At 44.3% G+C, this 15,989-nt stretch overlaps 3 protein-coding genes across 3 annotated transcripts in view; 1 reads left to right on the forward strand and 2 right to left on the reverse strand.

Annotated features, from left to right (window-relative positions):
• The window catches only part of rnft2 (ring finger protein, transmembrane 2), a 21,511-nt gene extending 11,680 nt beyond the window's left edge, over positions 1-9,831 (reverse strand). Inside the window, exons 1-6 of the mRNA XM_010776232.1 lie at positions 9,726-9,831; positions 9,525-9,593; positions 7,364-7,887; positions 7,179-7,255; positions 6,196-6,296; positions 5,721-5,874 (exon numbers count right to left, since the gene is read on the reverse strand). Coding sequence (XP_010774534.1) covers positions 5,721-5,874; positions 6,196-6,296; positions 7,179-7,255; positions 7,364-7,887; positions 9,525-9,571 — 903 coding nt within the window. The 5' untranslated portion in view covers positions 9,572-9,593; positions 9,726-9,831. The remainder of the gene's footprint in view (positions 1-5,720; positions 5,875-6,195; positions 6,297-7,178; positions 7,256-7,363; positions 7,888-9,524; positions 9,594-9,725) is intronic.
• A 90-nt stretch (positions 9,832-9,921) lies between these two features.
• spring1 (SREBF pathway regulator in golgi 1) lies at positions 9,922-13,384 on the forward strand. The gene is made up of 5 exons (XM_010776231.1): positions 9,922-10,637; positions 11,462-11,618; positions 11,723-11,874; positions 12,079-12,192; positions 12,854-13,384. Exons 1-5 carry the CDS (start codon positions 10,542-10,544, stop codon positions 12,935-12,937), a joined length of 603 nt encoding a protein of 200 aa, XP_010774533.1. The 5' UTR covers positions 9,922-10,541; the 3' UTR covers positions 12,938-13,384.
• A 903-nt stretch (positions 13,385-14,287) lies between these two features.
• The window catches only part of LOC104949816 (uncharacterized), a 7,395-nt gene continuing 5,693 nt past the window's right edge, over positions 14,288-15,989 (reverse strand). The window contains exon 3 of the mRNA XM_010776230.1: positions 14,288-15,062. Within this exon, the coding sequence (XP_010774532.1) occupies positions 14,583-15,062 (480 nt within the window). The 3' untranslated portion in view covers positions 14,288-14,582. The remainder of the gene's footprint in view (positions 15,063-15,989) is intronic.

The raw sequence follows: 15,989 nt of genomic DNA on the forward strand, positions 1-15,989 counted from the left end.
AAGTGAAACAAGACTGTCGACGACGAGGTGTGTCTCTCTTCTCGTTTCTCCTCTTATACAGACACACTGAATGAAAATTTAACACCATTCCCATCTATCGGGGGTAACAAGACACTCGACAGTTAGTAGTTTGACCCCTAGTATAAGAGTAATACACAAGTAAACATAGACTTCAATACTTCAATATGGTACCTACACTAGTTGTTCTCATTCAAGATGGCGGTTTCAATAAGAGGCACCCCTGAAGGCCGGTTGTTGGAACTAAGACTAACCGGTCTTCTGGACGCTTTTTTGTAGGTGTTTCTACAAAATAACTCCTTCTACAAGTGATGCACTGGTCTTCAAAAGGTTTTCGCAAATACCAGAGGACCTGAAGGTCAGTGTTACGGAAGACGTACGTGTCGCATCTTTTAGCCCGAAAAGTTTATTTTCAAACCTGATAAAATTTTCTGTGAAAAAATAACAAAAGTGAGTGTGTAGACGCTGGGTGAGCTTTGCCCGAGACGCTGGTGAAAACCCAGCGCTGGGTGGTCAAATCCTTGAGACAAGATTGTCTGACAGGAAATTGTCTGCTGAAAGACAGGAGGAATCCGACTGTAGATCGCTACGGCTCTTGTCTCCTGCCAAGGGAGTGTTGAGGGTCGCTGTGGGCTCTGCAGGAGGTGCCGGGCCCAGCCCAAAAAGATGGCATTGAGTCTCAGCCGCAGTCGTGGTGCCTCTGCAGACACCCACTCCGTCACTCGTTCCCCCCCCGGCCTTCGATGTTGTCTGCGACTGGGCCTGTGGCCAGGTCGCCTCGGTTCATGGGGCCTCTGTCACTCAGGCCTCGTCAAAATTATACGTCGACTGTACGAATTAGGAGGACAGCGAAAGTGGAAGACAACCTTGACGCGGAATGTAATTGTGTCTTTGGTGAGTAGATAGTGGATGACAAGAAAAACACTAAATTTTTACAGACTGGGAGCTGAGCCCACATACCCCTTTTGAGAGGAGTCGATTTACTTGGATTTACTTTAGCACACGTCCAAGGCAGCGTCTGTCTTCCCGAGCTGAAGAGAGTAGGAGGCCTCCTCCTTCTTATTACACTGCTTTGGTAGCTTTAGTCAGGTTTGCGGGGGGAGGAGGAGGGCTCTGCGGTGCGTCGCCTGGCGGCGGTGCTCTGTAGGTTCGCAGAAAGCAGGCACCTCTGCCTCTCCTGCTCTCGCTCCACCGTGGGATGGTCTTGACAGCGTGCGTGTCGCGGCTCTAGCGCGTCATTCTATTGTACATGAAGCTTAAAATCAGTAATCTAGCGATCGAAAAAGGCAGATTTTCTTTGTAGGTATCCTAAGGTTTGGGTGTGCTTGTCTCAGGACGTCTGTCCTCGAAAGATAGGTCTCGATGGTCTCAGGACGTCTGTCCTTCGAAGATAAGATCTACGATGTCTCAGGACGTTGTCCTCGAAAGATAGATTCTCGATGTCTCAGGACGTCTGTCCCTCGAAAGAATAGATCTCGGATGTTCAGGACGTCGTGCTGTATAGTAGGCGGTCTAGGACTTGTCTGTCCTGTGATTGTATCTCGACGTTCTCGGGACGTCTGTGTGTAGGTCCGATGTCTCTGGCGAGTGTATTGTGTGTCTCGATTGTGTGTGACGCTGTCCTCGAAAAGATAGCATCTCGGTGGTCGTCTGTCCTCTGAAAGATAGATCTGGTTCGGACGTTGTCTTTGAAAGTTAGATCTCGATAGTCTTCAGGAGTCTGGTCTCGATGATAGATACCTCGCATGTCTCGGACGTTCTGTTCCTCGAAAGTATAGTTCTCGATTCTCACGGACGTCTGTCTATCGAAAAAAGATAGGTCTGATGTCTCAGACACGTCTCGTCGTCGAAAGATGAGATCTCGACGTCTCGGACGTCTGTCGTCGAAGAAGATAGGTATCTCCGATGTCTCAGGAACGTCTGTCATCGAAAGATAAGAAGTCATCGAATGTCTCGGGACGTCTTGGTCCTCGAAAGATAGGATGTATCGATTCTCGGACGTCTGTCCTAGAAAGATAGGTCTCGCATGTCTCAGGACGTCTGGTCGTCGAAGACAGCTCATTACACTGCGGGACGTCTGTCCTGAAAGATAGATCTGATGTCTCGGGACGTCTGGTCTCGAAAGGATAGATCTCGATGTCTACAGGCGTCTGTACTCGAAAGTATATGATCTCGATAGTCTCGGACGTCTGTCTCAAAGAATAGGCGTCTCAGTCTCAGGGTACGTCTAGTCACATCAGAACCAGATAGGTCTTCGATGTCATCAGGACGTCTGTCGTCGAAAGGATAAACTCGACGTCTCAGGGACGTCTGTAACGTCGAAAGATAGGTCTCGATGTCACTCGGACGGTTCTGTCATCGAAAGATAGAGTCTCGGCATTGTCTCGACGTCTGTCCTCGAAGATAGATCTCTTCCGGTAACAATCTTGATTCTGATTGGCCAGAAGACTCGAAAAAACATCAGCAAAGATGTTTTATTGAGAAGATGATCACTACGTGACAGAAGTTTTCCAAACCGTTTATGGTCTCCGGTTCTTCCAGTCCAACGCCTACTGCATGCTCAGCGTTAGAAAATCGGGACTTCAAAATAAAATGTTGACTTTTTTCCACCAAAAAAAAACAAAACAAATTCTATTTATTTTTTCTTCACTCTCACATCTGCGACCCACTCGAAGTGGGTCCGCAAGCCACTTTCGGGTCGCGACCCACCAGTTGAGAGCCACTGTGTTAGCGGACAGTCTGTTAGAGGACAGTGTTAAAGTGAGTCCATGTTCTGATGAACAGACCTGGACAGCTTCTTGGCTTCGGCGGTTGTTCTGGATGGTGCCGTGATGTCAGAGTTCTGGGAGGCCCGGTCGGTCTCGGCCCGGTCGGTCTCGGCCCGGTCTGTCTCGGTACCTTCGTTGTCCGAGGCCTCGCCCAGGCGTGCCCGGCGCAACATGGAGGCTCGGGTCGGCCGCGGCGCTGACAGGCTGTTGGACCGCATCAGAACCTGCTGCGTTGCTGCCTTGGACGTCTTTACGCTATCTTCTTTCTGAGGATGGCCGAGGAGTTTCTTGCTGCGGCTGGACGGGCGGGAGACTTCATGGTCAGACGAGGTTGTTTCGGTCCAGTGTGGCCCCTGCTGGCCCTCGGACAGGTCCAGAGAGCCGCGGTTTCCCGCGCAGCGGCGCATCTGGAACCTCTTTGCCGCCTCTGCCTTGCTCGATGGTTCCGAGGTCGTCTGGCTCCGGCGTTTCTCAGAAAGCCGTTCGCGGGCAGAGAGTTGCCGTGCCTTGTGTTGGACGGACTGGCTGGAGCTGGACCTGTCTTTCTGGACGCTGCTGAGGGCGGGACGCTTTTTGGAGGTGGAGCGAACCGGAGCGTTTTTGCTGCTCACCTGGCTCACGGTGCTCGCTGTGTCCACGTCCGACTCCCCGGACAGGGAGTCGTCCATGTGGGTGGACGAGCCTCCTTTCTTGGAGCTACGAGCCGAGCCGGACGAGGGGAACTTTGAATCCAGAGGGGTCAGGGTTCCCTCGGCCTCCTGCAGGAAGGACTGCGAGTCCTGGATGTTGTCCCTCCGCTGCTCCATGTCCCTGATGGAGGGCTGGCTGGAGATGTGGGGAAGCCTCTTAGTCTGAACGGTGTCGCCGGGCTGCTCTTTGGTGAAGCTCTCCTGCCGGACTATGGAGGACATGCCGCTGTCTCTGGTGGGTACCGAGTCCTGCATTTGGAGGTTTGGAGCAGAGCTGTTGGGTTTGACACCCGTCCTCCTGGGTTCGTGTCCACTCAGGTGTCGGATCAGGACGGTGGTAGGGGGGTGCTTTACCGGGCATCGGGCCTGGTCGGGTTTGCCCGGGCTGCCTCCAGAACCGATGTAGAAGGAGGTGGATTTGGTTGTAGGAGGACCGGCTGGAGACAAAGTTCCCATCCTGGTCTGATTCTTCTTGGTGTCCTCCAGAACAGGCCAGTCATCTGAGCGGCTGGCATCACTCAGGCTGTCAGGATCCACATCATCCTGAACCGTGAGGCGCTGGGTGGAGTCCTGTGGGCGGGAAGGACCCAAGATCTTGTCCAGGGGTTCCTGACCTTGGTATGATTCATGGCGAATCAGGATACTCGGAGGAACACTTTCCAGTTTTTCTGGTGGAACCTGGGGCAGCAGCCTTCGGGTCCTGGAGCTGTGGCTGGACTCCGACTCAGAGTTATCGTAGCTGTGAGGTCCTGTAGACCGGCTCATGATGCGCAGATCTACAAAAACAAATTGGGTTATCTTCGTTTGTCACATGTCTCAGGGCCAATGAGAGTGTTGCCTGCTTTATTTCAAGCCTGCGATTTAAAAAAGAGGCAACCGCCAAACGTCATCTAACCACAAACCACACATGATCTGGCATAAAGAGTTTCATGTATTCATTAAAGAAATCAACTTGGAAAGTGGGGCCCTCCTACACATAAGCAGCAAGGCTTCTCTGTAATTGAACAAATACAGGAGGCTGCCTGAGGATGCCTCAAAGTCCTTCCATCATCTGATCCTCACAGGAGCCAGTATTGTGCTCTTCAGGTTCAGCGTTATCATCATCAGGGAATGAAATTAGCCCCTGGTAGTTAGGGTGCGTTCACCTAAGCTACATTTGTTGTTGCTAATGTTGTTGTTGTTGTTGGTATCTACAAGGAGATAAGCCCTGCAGGTAAGGCAATGTTAAGCCTTGCTTCCTGTGTGAACGCAGCTTTACAGAGTAGATGTTGGCAGGAAAAAACACCTGCCACCATCTGCCCTTTAGGAACAAATATTATTTTTAAAATAACTATTACTAATTGAATTAAGGTCAGGGGTTGGGGCCGTACTGTATATTGTAAACTTCTACTGTATAGTACCACTGCCAGAGCGGCATGCCAGGAACACTTCAAGCAGTGTCTAAACTGTAACTCAGATCTGACTGATGCCCAGCTCTCAGATCCACACCCGAACAGCACGTTCTGATGGAGTACACTGACCTTCCAAACAATCGCCTTGAGGTAGAGTTGAACCGGGTTCAGCATGGCTATCGGCCAGGCTTGCCCAACGGGAAACCCATTTGGGTCCTTCCAGACCGGCTGCAGGAGCAGGGGGAACCTAGACCGCAGAAACACACAAAGATCGGCATTACAAGAACAAGGTCAGGTGGGACCACAGGTCACACTTCACAGAGAGAGGGCGAGTGTCCATACAGCGTCCTCTGAGCAGATGATCATCTCTTATTGCACGGCTTTTCAGAGGTTGTTTAGACGCGATAACACAATGCTGCTAAAGACAATAATGCTTGATGCTGGACGTCAGAGAAATCAACAAAGGAAGTAAAGACTAACAGGAACACTAGAAGCAGACAGACAGGAAGTAAAGACTAACAGGAACACTACAAGCAGACAGACAGGAAGTAAAGACTAACAGGAACACCAGAAGCAGANTCCGGCAACAATCTTGATTCTGATTGGCCAGAAGACTCGAAAAAACATCAGCAAAGATGTTTTATTGAGAAGATGATCACTACGTGACAGAAGTTTTCCAAACCGTTTATGGTCTCCGGTACTTCCAGTCAAACGCCTACTGCATGCACAGCGTTAGAAATCAATTTTTCTTTCTTCACTGAAAAATCTGCGACCCACTCGAAACGGGTCCGCGACCCAAAAAACCACTGCTCTAGATGTACCGAGGGACAGAGGGATACATGTGGAGTTCTTACCCTTGATTTGAAGGCCAGGAGAATCTTGGGCAAAAAGAGAACAAAGCATTTCAGGCCGATGGTGAAGTACTTGAGGACAAAGTCAGTGATGCCCACGGCCCAGATCAGATCAAAAAACTCAAAGCTGTTCAGGTTGGGCTTGGCAAATATGAGGCTAGAGAAGAAAGGAAAACAACATCTAGGTGAGTTGTAATAGGGAGGTCTGGTGTTTTTCTCTTTGGATGGTGGACTGAAAAGCAACAGAAAGACAAATGCTTAAACGTTCTGGAAACAAAAAAAATGAAATAAAAACAAAATACTCACAGGACAAGAGCAGACAAGAACAGGAACGCTCCCTAAAGGAAGTGAAAGTCAAAATAAAACGGCTTACAGAACACAAAATGAGTGGAAAAACCTAAATGAAATCCAAAACAAAAGATGGCACGCAAAGAAAAACACAGCTATTATTAAAATACCTGCTTGTACAGTACACTACCTGAGGTGCAGCTCCTCTTGACTGAATGTGTAATAAATGTACATTATATTCCCTGCAAGGAACATGATGATCCACAGAGCAACCATTACAGAGCGATCCGCCTGGTAACATAAAAGAAACACACCGCTATTTTAGAAAGATAACAATACATTTCTCCACACTTAGACATTTAAATACCAGTAACTGCAATAATGTCACCTTATTAATATGTTCTTAATGAAAAATAAAAAAAAACAAGACTTAAATACTGATAAACACAAAATCATCAGCCTAAGTGAAGAAAGACTGTATGTGTTAAGGTGAACGATTGTATATTGCTGCTATAAACAAAGAGGTGTAGAGAAAACAATGAGAAGATATAGTGATGCACTTATTATTCAGTATTTAACATGTTAAGCTGAAAAGAACAGATACCGGTTTGTGTGTTGGAATGTCATTCTGCGATTACAGAAAATATGAAAACTGTCAAATCAAAAACATATTAAGATTGAAATACAGTATTTAAATACCAGCAAAACCAACAATGAATGATGAATCAAACCTAGCCTGAAACATTTTATTTCTCGGGCTGAAAATGCATTTAAACCATTAGTTTGCCACTTTGTTTCCAGGTGCACAGCTGTTTTATGAACGCTTACTGAGGAGTAGTTACTAATACTTTTTTTTTTTTTTTTTAAATGTACATCTTCTGTATGTATGATTGGCCTTTGAGTTGTGAATCAAAGACTTGCTACGTATGTCAGAAGGTGTTTAGAGGCAAAATAAAACATTGTAGTTTTTGGTATTTTCTTGGGAAATTTCTTAAGAAATATGAATAAGTCTAGCCTTATCCTTTAATAGACATGTGTCGAAAAACTTAGCGTTAATTTGATCTATGTCTACAGTAAATGTGTATCAGAATTGGCTCAGAAAAAGTAGAGTGTTGGGAATATCTTTAAAACCTGCATCAAACCAGAATTTAGGAAATGTGCGTTTTTTTATACCCGTAATGATACTTGGTGCCTACAAGTGGAATTGGCATAGGCGAAGGTGCTGGCCATGCCCACACACACAGCAATACCTGCAGGAGAGAGGAGCAACATTATAAGACCTTATGCTTCTGATGATTCTTTGATGTTAGTAATGTAAATAATGTGAGCCACACTATTACTCCACATTGCTGGCGTACCTAGCTTATGCTGGAAGCAGACTTTAGCCAGCAGAATGAGGATGAAGGGGAAGCCTCTCTGCAGCCATGTGACCACTGCCTTCAGCTCAGACAGGGCCGGGGCCGGGGTGGAGGGGTCTTCCTGCGCCTCCTCCCTGGAGCTGTGCCTCTCGGAGCCGGCGGCTGTGGTGGCCTGCTGGAGCAGAGAGGAGGTCCTGTGCTGCAGGGGCTGGTGGTGGTGGTGGTAGGGGTGGTGGTGATGGTGGTGGTGGTGCGGAGGTGGCCGAGGGAGGAAAGGTCCACCCTCTGTGCGGTGGGGGCCTCCTTCTTCTCTAGACGACGCAGTCATCTGGATAAAAACTTCAGGGGGAGAGCCCAGGACTAAACCGGCTGCCTGGAATTGGGCAGAGGAGACGGAGCCGGAAGAGACACCCACAAGGCCGGAGAAGATCTGCTGGGGGGAAGCGGGTGAGTCGGGTTTCAGGCAGTCAAACACACCACCCTCATCCAGGCTGCTGTCTGATCCCAGAGTTTGGCTTCGGCTCCTGGGTGGGAAAAAGGTACATTAAGTGAGGATGTGACTTTTCTGCTAAGCAGGGGCGGATCAACAGGGGGCAAGGGGGGGCAGCTGCCCCCCTAACTTTTGTGTCCCTAAAACTGTAGTTGTAGAAACAAACCTACACTATGTCCACAAGCTTCTTAAGCAACAAAACAAGCAGTTCATTAATTAAAAGTGAATCATTTTAAATATAATTTTAGGTCCGTTAAAAACGTAGCTATGGCCCTGCATTAAACTATGGAGCGGCGTTCACAGTCCGCGGCTCACACAGCTGCAGAGAGGGAGCGAGCTGTCCCAGCACCTGAAGGTGGATCAGAGCATTTCCCCTTCCACTAGTTTTGTTTTTACTAAGGACGAGAGCTTGAAAAAAAATATTAATAAAACGCTGCCGTTTGAATCGACAGCTTTTAAAAGACGGTTGATGTTTGGGACGTCACGTTACAAAATACTACACAGACAGCGCTAAATCCACGAAAATTACACATCAAAACAATGAGGCCAGATCAATGAAACCAGGATACATCCTTTACCATCAAACTGGATCTAAACTGATTTAATATTTATTATGTGCTACTTATTAGCTACATGACCCTAACGTGTAAAGTTATACAAGCATTTGCAGGCCAGAGTAGCTGGAGTGATTCAACAACAACACAAAGACATTTCTGAGAAGTGATCAGGATGAGTAGAAAGAGGAAAAGGAAAAGACAGTACACTGAAGAGACCAGGAGGCTCAGAGCAGGAGAAAGCCAGGAAGAGATGAAGAGACCAGGAGGGTCAGAGCAGGAGGAAGAGGAGGAGATGAAGACATTAGTGAAGAAGAATACATGTATGTGAGGAATAAAGATGAAGTGTCAGAAAGATGGACAGAGGCAGGGATCAGGAGGCAGATGAGACTCCAGCTGGACCACATGGTATGTTTATATTTTCCTTGCATACATATTCCATTACAGCAGCACAATCTAACAGTTCTTAGTATTGAGAAATATTTATTGAAATGTGTTGCTGCACAGGTCACCTTTAGCTTTCTTAAGAGATGGGTGATGTCATTTGTTTACTTAATTATAACTTAAAAATGATAAAAGTACTTTTGCTGTACTTACAGTAAACTGAATTCTAGGGTATCATGAGTATTTTCTGCTGTTTTATACTATATTTTAGTTTGTTTGTCTGAACACCTTGTTTCTCTTGTGCATTAAGAACACTTGTGTTAGGGCATGATTTAACAATAAATTATATATATATATATATATATATATATAGTATAAAATACCACACACTGTACGCCCTCCCATGACCTCTTGCCCCCCCCTTTGCCACCCCATGTAAAATGTTTCTAGAACCGCCACTGCTGCTTAGGTTTGTGACCAAATCACAAATCCATTGAAGGGTGCTTTGATCAATAATAGAGCTTGGCCTCCACCTTGGAAGCACACTCTTGTTTAATATATGATTTTAAGCATAATTATTAGGATAACCCTTGACGGGAACAAAGAGGCCTTGCCAAAACCATTAATAAACAGCTCTAAGCTGAATGCATGTCGAGGGGGGGAGGCAACATGCATTTGGATGTGTATTTGGGAAAACATATAACTAATTAAAGGTTTCTTGGATTCTTCCCACCTTTCAGGGGGCATGCCATCCGTGTTGCTGCTGTGTCTCCTCTGCATGGCATCACCACATGGCCCAGCCCTGCAATGAAAATCAACATCATCTGTGAGACTGACAGAGAGGCAGGGTGTGAACGTATACATTCAGCTATTCTGCTTATTGTGTGTCTCATTCGTTATACAGTAAACTGAATAACAATATAGACGACATTACCTGAATTAGCACAGTGAATTTCCCCTCAGCTCTTGACATATTTAGTGTCAGGTTTGCTAAGTTGATGATGCTGCTGCTGCAGAAGATGCTCCGACCGTCCAGCTCTAGCTACAAAAAACTTCCGGTATGGCGTCATCGACGTCGCTTATCTACCCAATCAGCGTCCTCCTACCAATCACATCACATCCGCGTTGGAAATTTGTTTTGCAGATGGTGGTTGTCAGATTCTGCTGGATAAACATCACCGTTGGTGCTTGTTTGAAGTAATGTTGGACATTACAGAAGTGTTTTCTTCAAAGGAGGGGAAACTGCGTCACTAGGCTGCATACAAGCTTATTAGTATTTGTTTTTATCAGCAGTGCCTGGCTTATCCAGGACAGAAAGCTAGTGCTAACAGCAGCTAGCTAGCAGACTAACAAAGCAGGCTTTAATGATGAAACACCGTTAACTTGCCTGCATGTCCAACAGTTGACAGTTTTAGCTGTGTCCGAGCATATTTCCTACTTACAGCTATTGCCCGTGTAGCGTAATTATCGCTAAGCCTGCAACATGGGTTAGCTAACTCTTCTTGACACTAATAATAAAACGACTTTTCTCTTGGTGTATTTATCACATTTGCTGTCTGATAAAGCTAACAAACGTCAGTAAACAGATACAGTTTTACTCGGTTATATAGTGTTTGAGCGAGTTTCATCACGTATGCACACATCGTTACATATTCCTGAGAAAAAACGTCAGTCAGGGAGTTGATGCTCCCGGAGGGTTGATGTTTTGGACTGTCACTGTCACCGGACTCCCCCCTAAGAAAGCCATGCTATGATGGTGCTACGGCGGCTACTGAGGAAGCGATGGGTGCTGGGAGTAGTCTTCGGACTGTCTCTCATCTACTTTCTCACCAGCACTCTCAAACAGGTACAGACACTACACTAACACTAAAGCTAATTGGTCCTGGGTACATGTGATTTGTTGATGAAATATCCAGATGGAGGTGTCTTTTTTCTTTTGCACAATAGAAAAAGTCTCCTGAAAGATCAAGGTGCTCTTGCACATTGGTGCAGTCATCCTGTACATGCAATATTGCCTTAAATTAGTCCTGCTTAATATATCATTGTATTGTCTCAATGGCTTTATATACTTAATATTGAGTGACACAAGGACACTGGATAGGAGAGGACAATCTGCTTTACCTCATGAACTGTTGCCATTACATTTTATACAGCCCCTAAAACCTATTTAAGTAAATTGTTTTGTCTGATCAATAAGATAAAACCCAAAGATATTCAGTTTACTATCACAGTTGTTTTTTTTAAACAGCCGCAAGTTGACAAGTTGTAACTAGTGAATGTTCTGCATGTTTGCTTAAAGATTAAGAGATTATATTATCTCTGTTTTGATTCTCTATTGACTTACCTAATTGGCTCAGCTCTATCTGATATAAGTCTTACATTTCCGACTTTAAGTCCACTTATTGAGGCAAAAGTCTGCTGCTTAAGACACTGTCTAACATGTGGGATCTTCTTCTTTTCAATAAAAAAATGAATTTTGAGACATTTGAAGTACTCCAACTAATGTCAAAATCAACAGTTTTAATGTCAGCAGCATTATTTCCAAAAATGTCAATTTCTAGTCCTCTTGCATTTTCTCACTTCAAATCTTATCATATTGTCTGACCCTTATTCCAAACTGTGTTAAGTTGGTGTTTAATGGCATTTCATGACCCTGTGTGTATTTTGCAGGAGGAGCGGACCATTCGGGACCGCACGCTCTTAGAGGTCAGAGATCCAGACCATCGCATCCCATGGAAAGTCCGTTTTAACTTGGGCAACAGCAGCCGACAGATCACTCAGTGCAGGAACTCCATCCAGGGCAAGGCGCTGCTCACAGACGAACTTGGTGAGTAATGCAGCAGCTACCACTAAACCTGATAACATCGCGGCTCGGTGAGACCATTTCGTTTTCTCTAATCAATATCTATGCTTATCTTATATGTTTTACAGGATACGTCTGTGAGAGAATAGACTTGCTAGTGAACGGCTGCTGTAACGTCAATGCGCCCAGCTCCAGGCAGTACATCTGTAAGAGCTGCCTGGCCAACGGCTGCTGTAGCGTCTATGAGTATTGCGTGTCTTGCTGCCTCCAGCCTGATAAGGTAATCTGTCCCATCAAGGGTGCTCAGGGGCCTGGGTTATGACTGTCATTTAAAAAAAGTCCAAATGCTGCATCTTGCAAAACGTCTGCATGATCATAAAGTGCACATTTTTAGATACTTTAGCCCTCAATATTTACCAAAGAAAGAAACAGGTTAAACAGATTTGACTTATTCTCACCCTCTTATCTGTGTGCTCGTCTTCAGCAACCTCTCCTTGAGCGCTTCCTGAATCGTGCAGCTGAAGGTTTCCAGAATCTCTTCACCGCCGTGGAGGATCATTTCGAACTTTGCCTGGCCAAGTGCAGGACCTCTTCACAAGTATGTTATGAGACCAACAGCAATGAAAATGTCCAAGTCTGACAGAGCACAATCCTATCTTTATATAAACACAGACATTTGCCTGAAATCTTCCATTTGAGTTGTTTTTACTCTAAGCATAATTTGTGAACATTTCTCACAGATACACAACCTTTGAAGATGCACTGATAAGTCAACATTTCACAAATACTGTTTACTGTATATTGGTTTTCTTGGGACAGTAAAAGCTAGAAAAAAGATATACGCTACACTTTCCTACATGTTTAACTATGATTCATTGAATGAGGATTTTAAATACATTTTTATTTTCCTCTTTATAAATATTATTATTTTTGATTGATATCATACATAGATTCTTAAGAGATAGAAAATACACATTTAAATCCATTCAATCCTCTTGACATTTGCTCTTCCTGACATAAATTGCTTACAAAATCTAAATTTTAAACGTTTTCTTATTTTTATTGTCGATCTCTTTCGATAAGAGGATCAAACAAACTCCTCAAATCATGGTTTTATCGTTACTCGAGCTTAATAAATGTTGTTATCTATGAAATTCCTGATTCATCAAAAATGTTATATTTTAAGTTAACCCTACTTTTCTTTATAATTATATTAAATGAATTCATTAAGCTGTCTAATCTTTTTCCCTCTCATTTAGAGTGTTCAGCATGAGAACACTTATCGAAACCCTCAAGCAAAGTACTGCTACGGAGAGAGTCCTCCAGAGCTCCTTCCTGTCTGAGCATTTTACTTCCTTCTCAAGTTAAGCAAGTTCAGAGCGTCCCTGTTTGGACTCCCCAAGGTGCTTGGAGAAGAGACTCAGCAAATGAACTGCCTTCTTGGACAAGTTTTGCATTATTGGGACAAAGAAATGGAAACCTCCAAGGCCGACCCCATAATGGACAAATGCTGTATGTGATTTGATTATTTACACTTCATAAGTGCATAGAATGCTTCATTCATTCATCCGTGATGATCATCAGGTCTACGTAGCAGGCAGCTCCTCCATCAGGATTCACTTCAAACCGGTTCATGTCATCATCATAGTTTTCATTTTTTTTAAAGTAAGATCTGGTTCATGTTTTGTTGAATCATAACAACAGAAAATAATGTGTCATTACTTTTGTGTGTAGTGCATGCATATGAAACTGCTATTTAATAAAAGTGACTGTGAAATGAAATGGGTTCTCAGTTCTGCTTTTTATAAATGGTGGCATTTTGAATGTTCCTGTTACTGGTCCAATTAGCAGTTCAATACTAGAGTTCCCTAGAGTTAGTACTTTATCAAAATAAAGAATATACTATAATGAAACGACCAAAGGCTCAAAGACAATGTATGAGTTTAACTTAATTCTCCACCCATGACCATTTGCAATCAATTTACTAAATAACCCCATGTTACCTTTATATTCTTGAAGAAAACGTTTTCTTGGACGCCTCATGGTGAACAAAGAAAAAAGGGCCGCGCGAACATGGCCCGTTATTAATTCAACACTACATTTTCATAAACAGGAATCTGATAAAATAGGGTGATTCATAAACTAATTACCATTGTGTGGGTAAAGTATGTAGTGCTTGAGATCAAGACTTGTGCTCATTTAATTTGCCGAACCGAAAATACAAGGAAAACCATTTCAAAAGCTGTTTGTTTAAAACACTTTGTTAACTTGCGGCATCAAGACTGTTTTGAAGCTCATTCAGAGCCACTAAACATTGGAACATTTTAATCTATATTAATTGATGTCTTAATTTGGGGATGGCGAAGCCCACATCAATCTCTGTTACACTGTTGTTGTTCTGTAGCTTTGCTTTGATGGGAGTTTGACAGACTTATCTGCTCTACTGCCCACTGTCCATCTGTCCACACATTTCAATACAGTGATTGGAAATGGGTTGTGCTCTCTGAAGGTGATTCCTATCAGCTTCGCTCTCTACCTCAGGCGACCCAGCCTGCTCACAAGGGATGGACGGCCAGAGCAAAACAATTAATCATTGTGGAGGCTGAGAAAACAAACTGTCGTAATTAAGAAATGAATTAGGCCCCTTTTAATTTGCCTCTTTGGCAAGTTGATTAATGACAGTCACATGGGAATTATGTCAGCTGCTGAGAAGTAGCAAGTTTATTTGAACAAAGCCATAATTCACATTTTGGAAAATACTTTATTTTATCTACCTGTGATTTAATTAGTATTTTGATATACTACATTTGTACGAAATTCATGAATTCATTCAAACTCAATATAAAAACTGCCACATTTCAAATGTCCCAAATGCATTAAAAAAACAAGTTGTTTACATTACAAATAAACATAAAAAAGTATTTCAAAAGTCCTTAACTATTATAAAAAGCTGCCATAGACTAACTGTTTCTGCATAACCAACAGAAACTACAAGAGGTACCCGCTGCCCTCCAGGTACTTCTGAGGAGTGGGCTTCTTCTGAAGAGCTTTATGTTGAATCTTATTTTTCCCTTTGACCTTTGAACTCTGTTGCCCAAACTTACACTCCAGCCAGTCCAGATAGGCCCTGGCCGTCATCAGCAGAGTGTGACTCCACTGCTTCTTCTTAAACGCATCCTTGGGCATTTGGGGCGGGGGTGGCTTTAGGGAGCACTCCCCTCCGAGGGTATGCTTTGCACACGCTGCCAGCAGGTTGACGTTGGAAATGGTGCTGCCAAGCTTCTTGTGAAGTTCAACACTATTCGGGTTGAGGTCGTCCCTCTGGTCCTCCAGGACTTTCTTCAGGCTTTGAGCCATGAAGAGGAGGCTGCACTGGACCTTTGACCCCTGGGGGGGAGAGTCTTTCTCCACCTGGAGTTCAGGGAATCCAGGGGCCCATGGGCCCAGGGGCTCCCCATTATCTTTATCCTGGAAGAGAAGACCAGCAGCAATGTTATTGAAACATCACATACAAAATCTTATCTACAATGTGACTGTTTCACAATGTTCCATCAAAACAAGACGTATATCTGCATTGATCTACACCCCAAAAAAAAGTTCAAAAATGCTAATTCAAGTAATAGAAAACGTACGTGAATTAAAGCACATTATCTTCAAAATTTCAACAAAAAGCTTTTGAAAGTGAAACGTTATTTTATATTCATATTATTCAGAAATAGATGTCAAGAGTTGTGTAATGGCACCTATGCTATTGCAGATGTGTTATTAGCGGAGGTGGGAGAAGTACTCAGATATTGTACTTAAGTAAAAGTAGAAGTACCAAAGTGAAGGAATACTTTGTTACAAGTAAAAGTACAAAAGTATTAGCATGATGTGAGACGGGTGCTCAAAGCAGTGAACCCCAGGAAGGCTGCTGGTCCAGATGGAGTACCTGGGAAGGTGCTCAGAGCATGTGCCAACCAGCTCTCACAGGTCTTCACCAGCTTTTTTAATCTCTCCCTGAAACTCGCTGTTATCCCACCTTGCCTTAAAACTGCCACTATCATTCCTGTTCCTAAGAAAGCAACCACAGACAGCCTTAATGACTACCGCCCCATTGTACTTACACCTGTGATCATGAAGTGTTTTGAGAGGCTGGTGTTACATCACATAAAGGCCTGCCTTCCCCCCACCCTCGACCCACACCAGTTTGCCTGCAGAGCAAATAGATCCACTGAAGATGCCATAGCCATAGCTCTCCACTCTGCACTGAGCCAACTGGAGCATCGTGGGAGCTACATCAGATTGCTCTTTATTGACTACAGCTCAGCGTTCAACACAATCATCCCGGACATTCTAGTTTGCAAACTATCAAACCTAGGCCTTGCTCACTCCTTAGAAACTAGTCCTTGTCCA

This window comes from Notothenia coriiceps, unplaced genomic scaffold (genome assembly GCF_000735185.1).
Source record: "Notothenia coriiceps isolate Sejong01 unplaced genomic scaffold, NC01 NC01_scaffold00016822, whole genome shotgun sequence".
Lineage (NCBI taxonomy): Eukaryota > Metazoa > Chordata > Actinopteri > Perciformes > Nototheniidae > Notothenia > Notothenia coriiceps.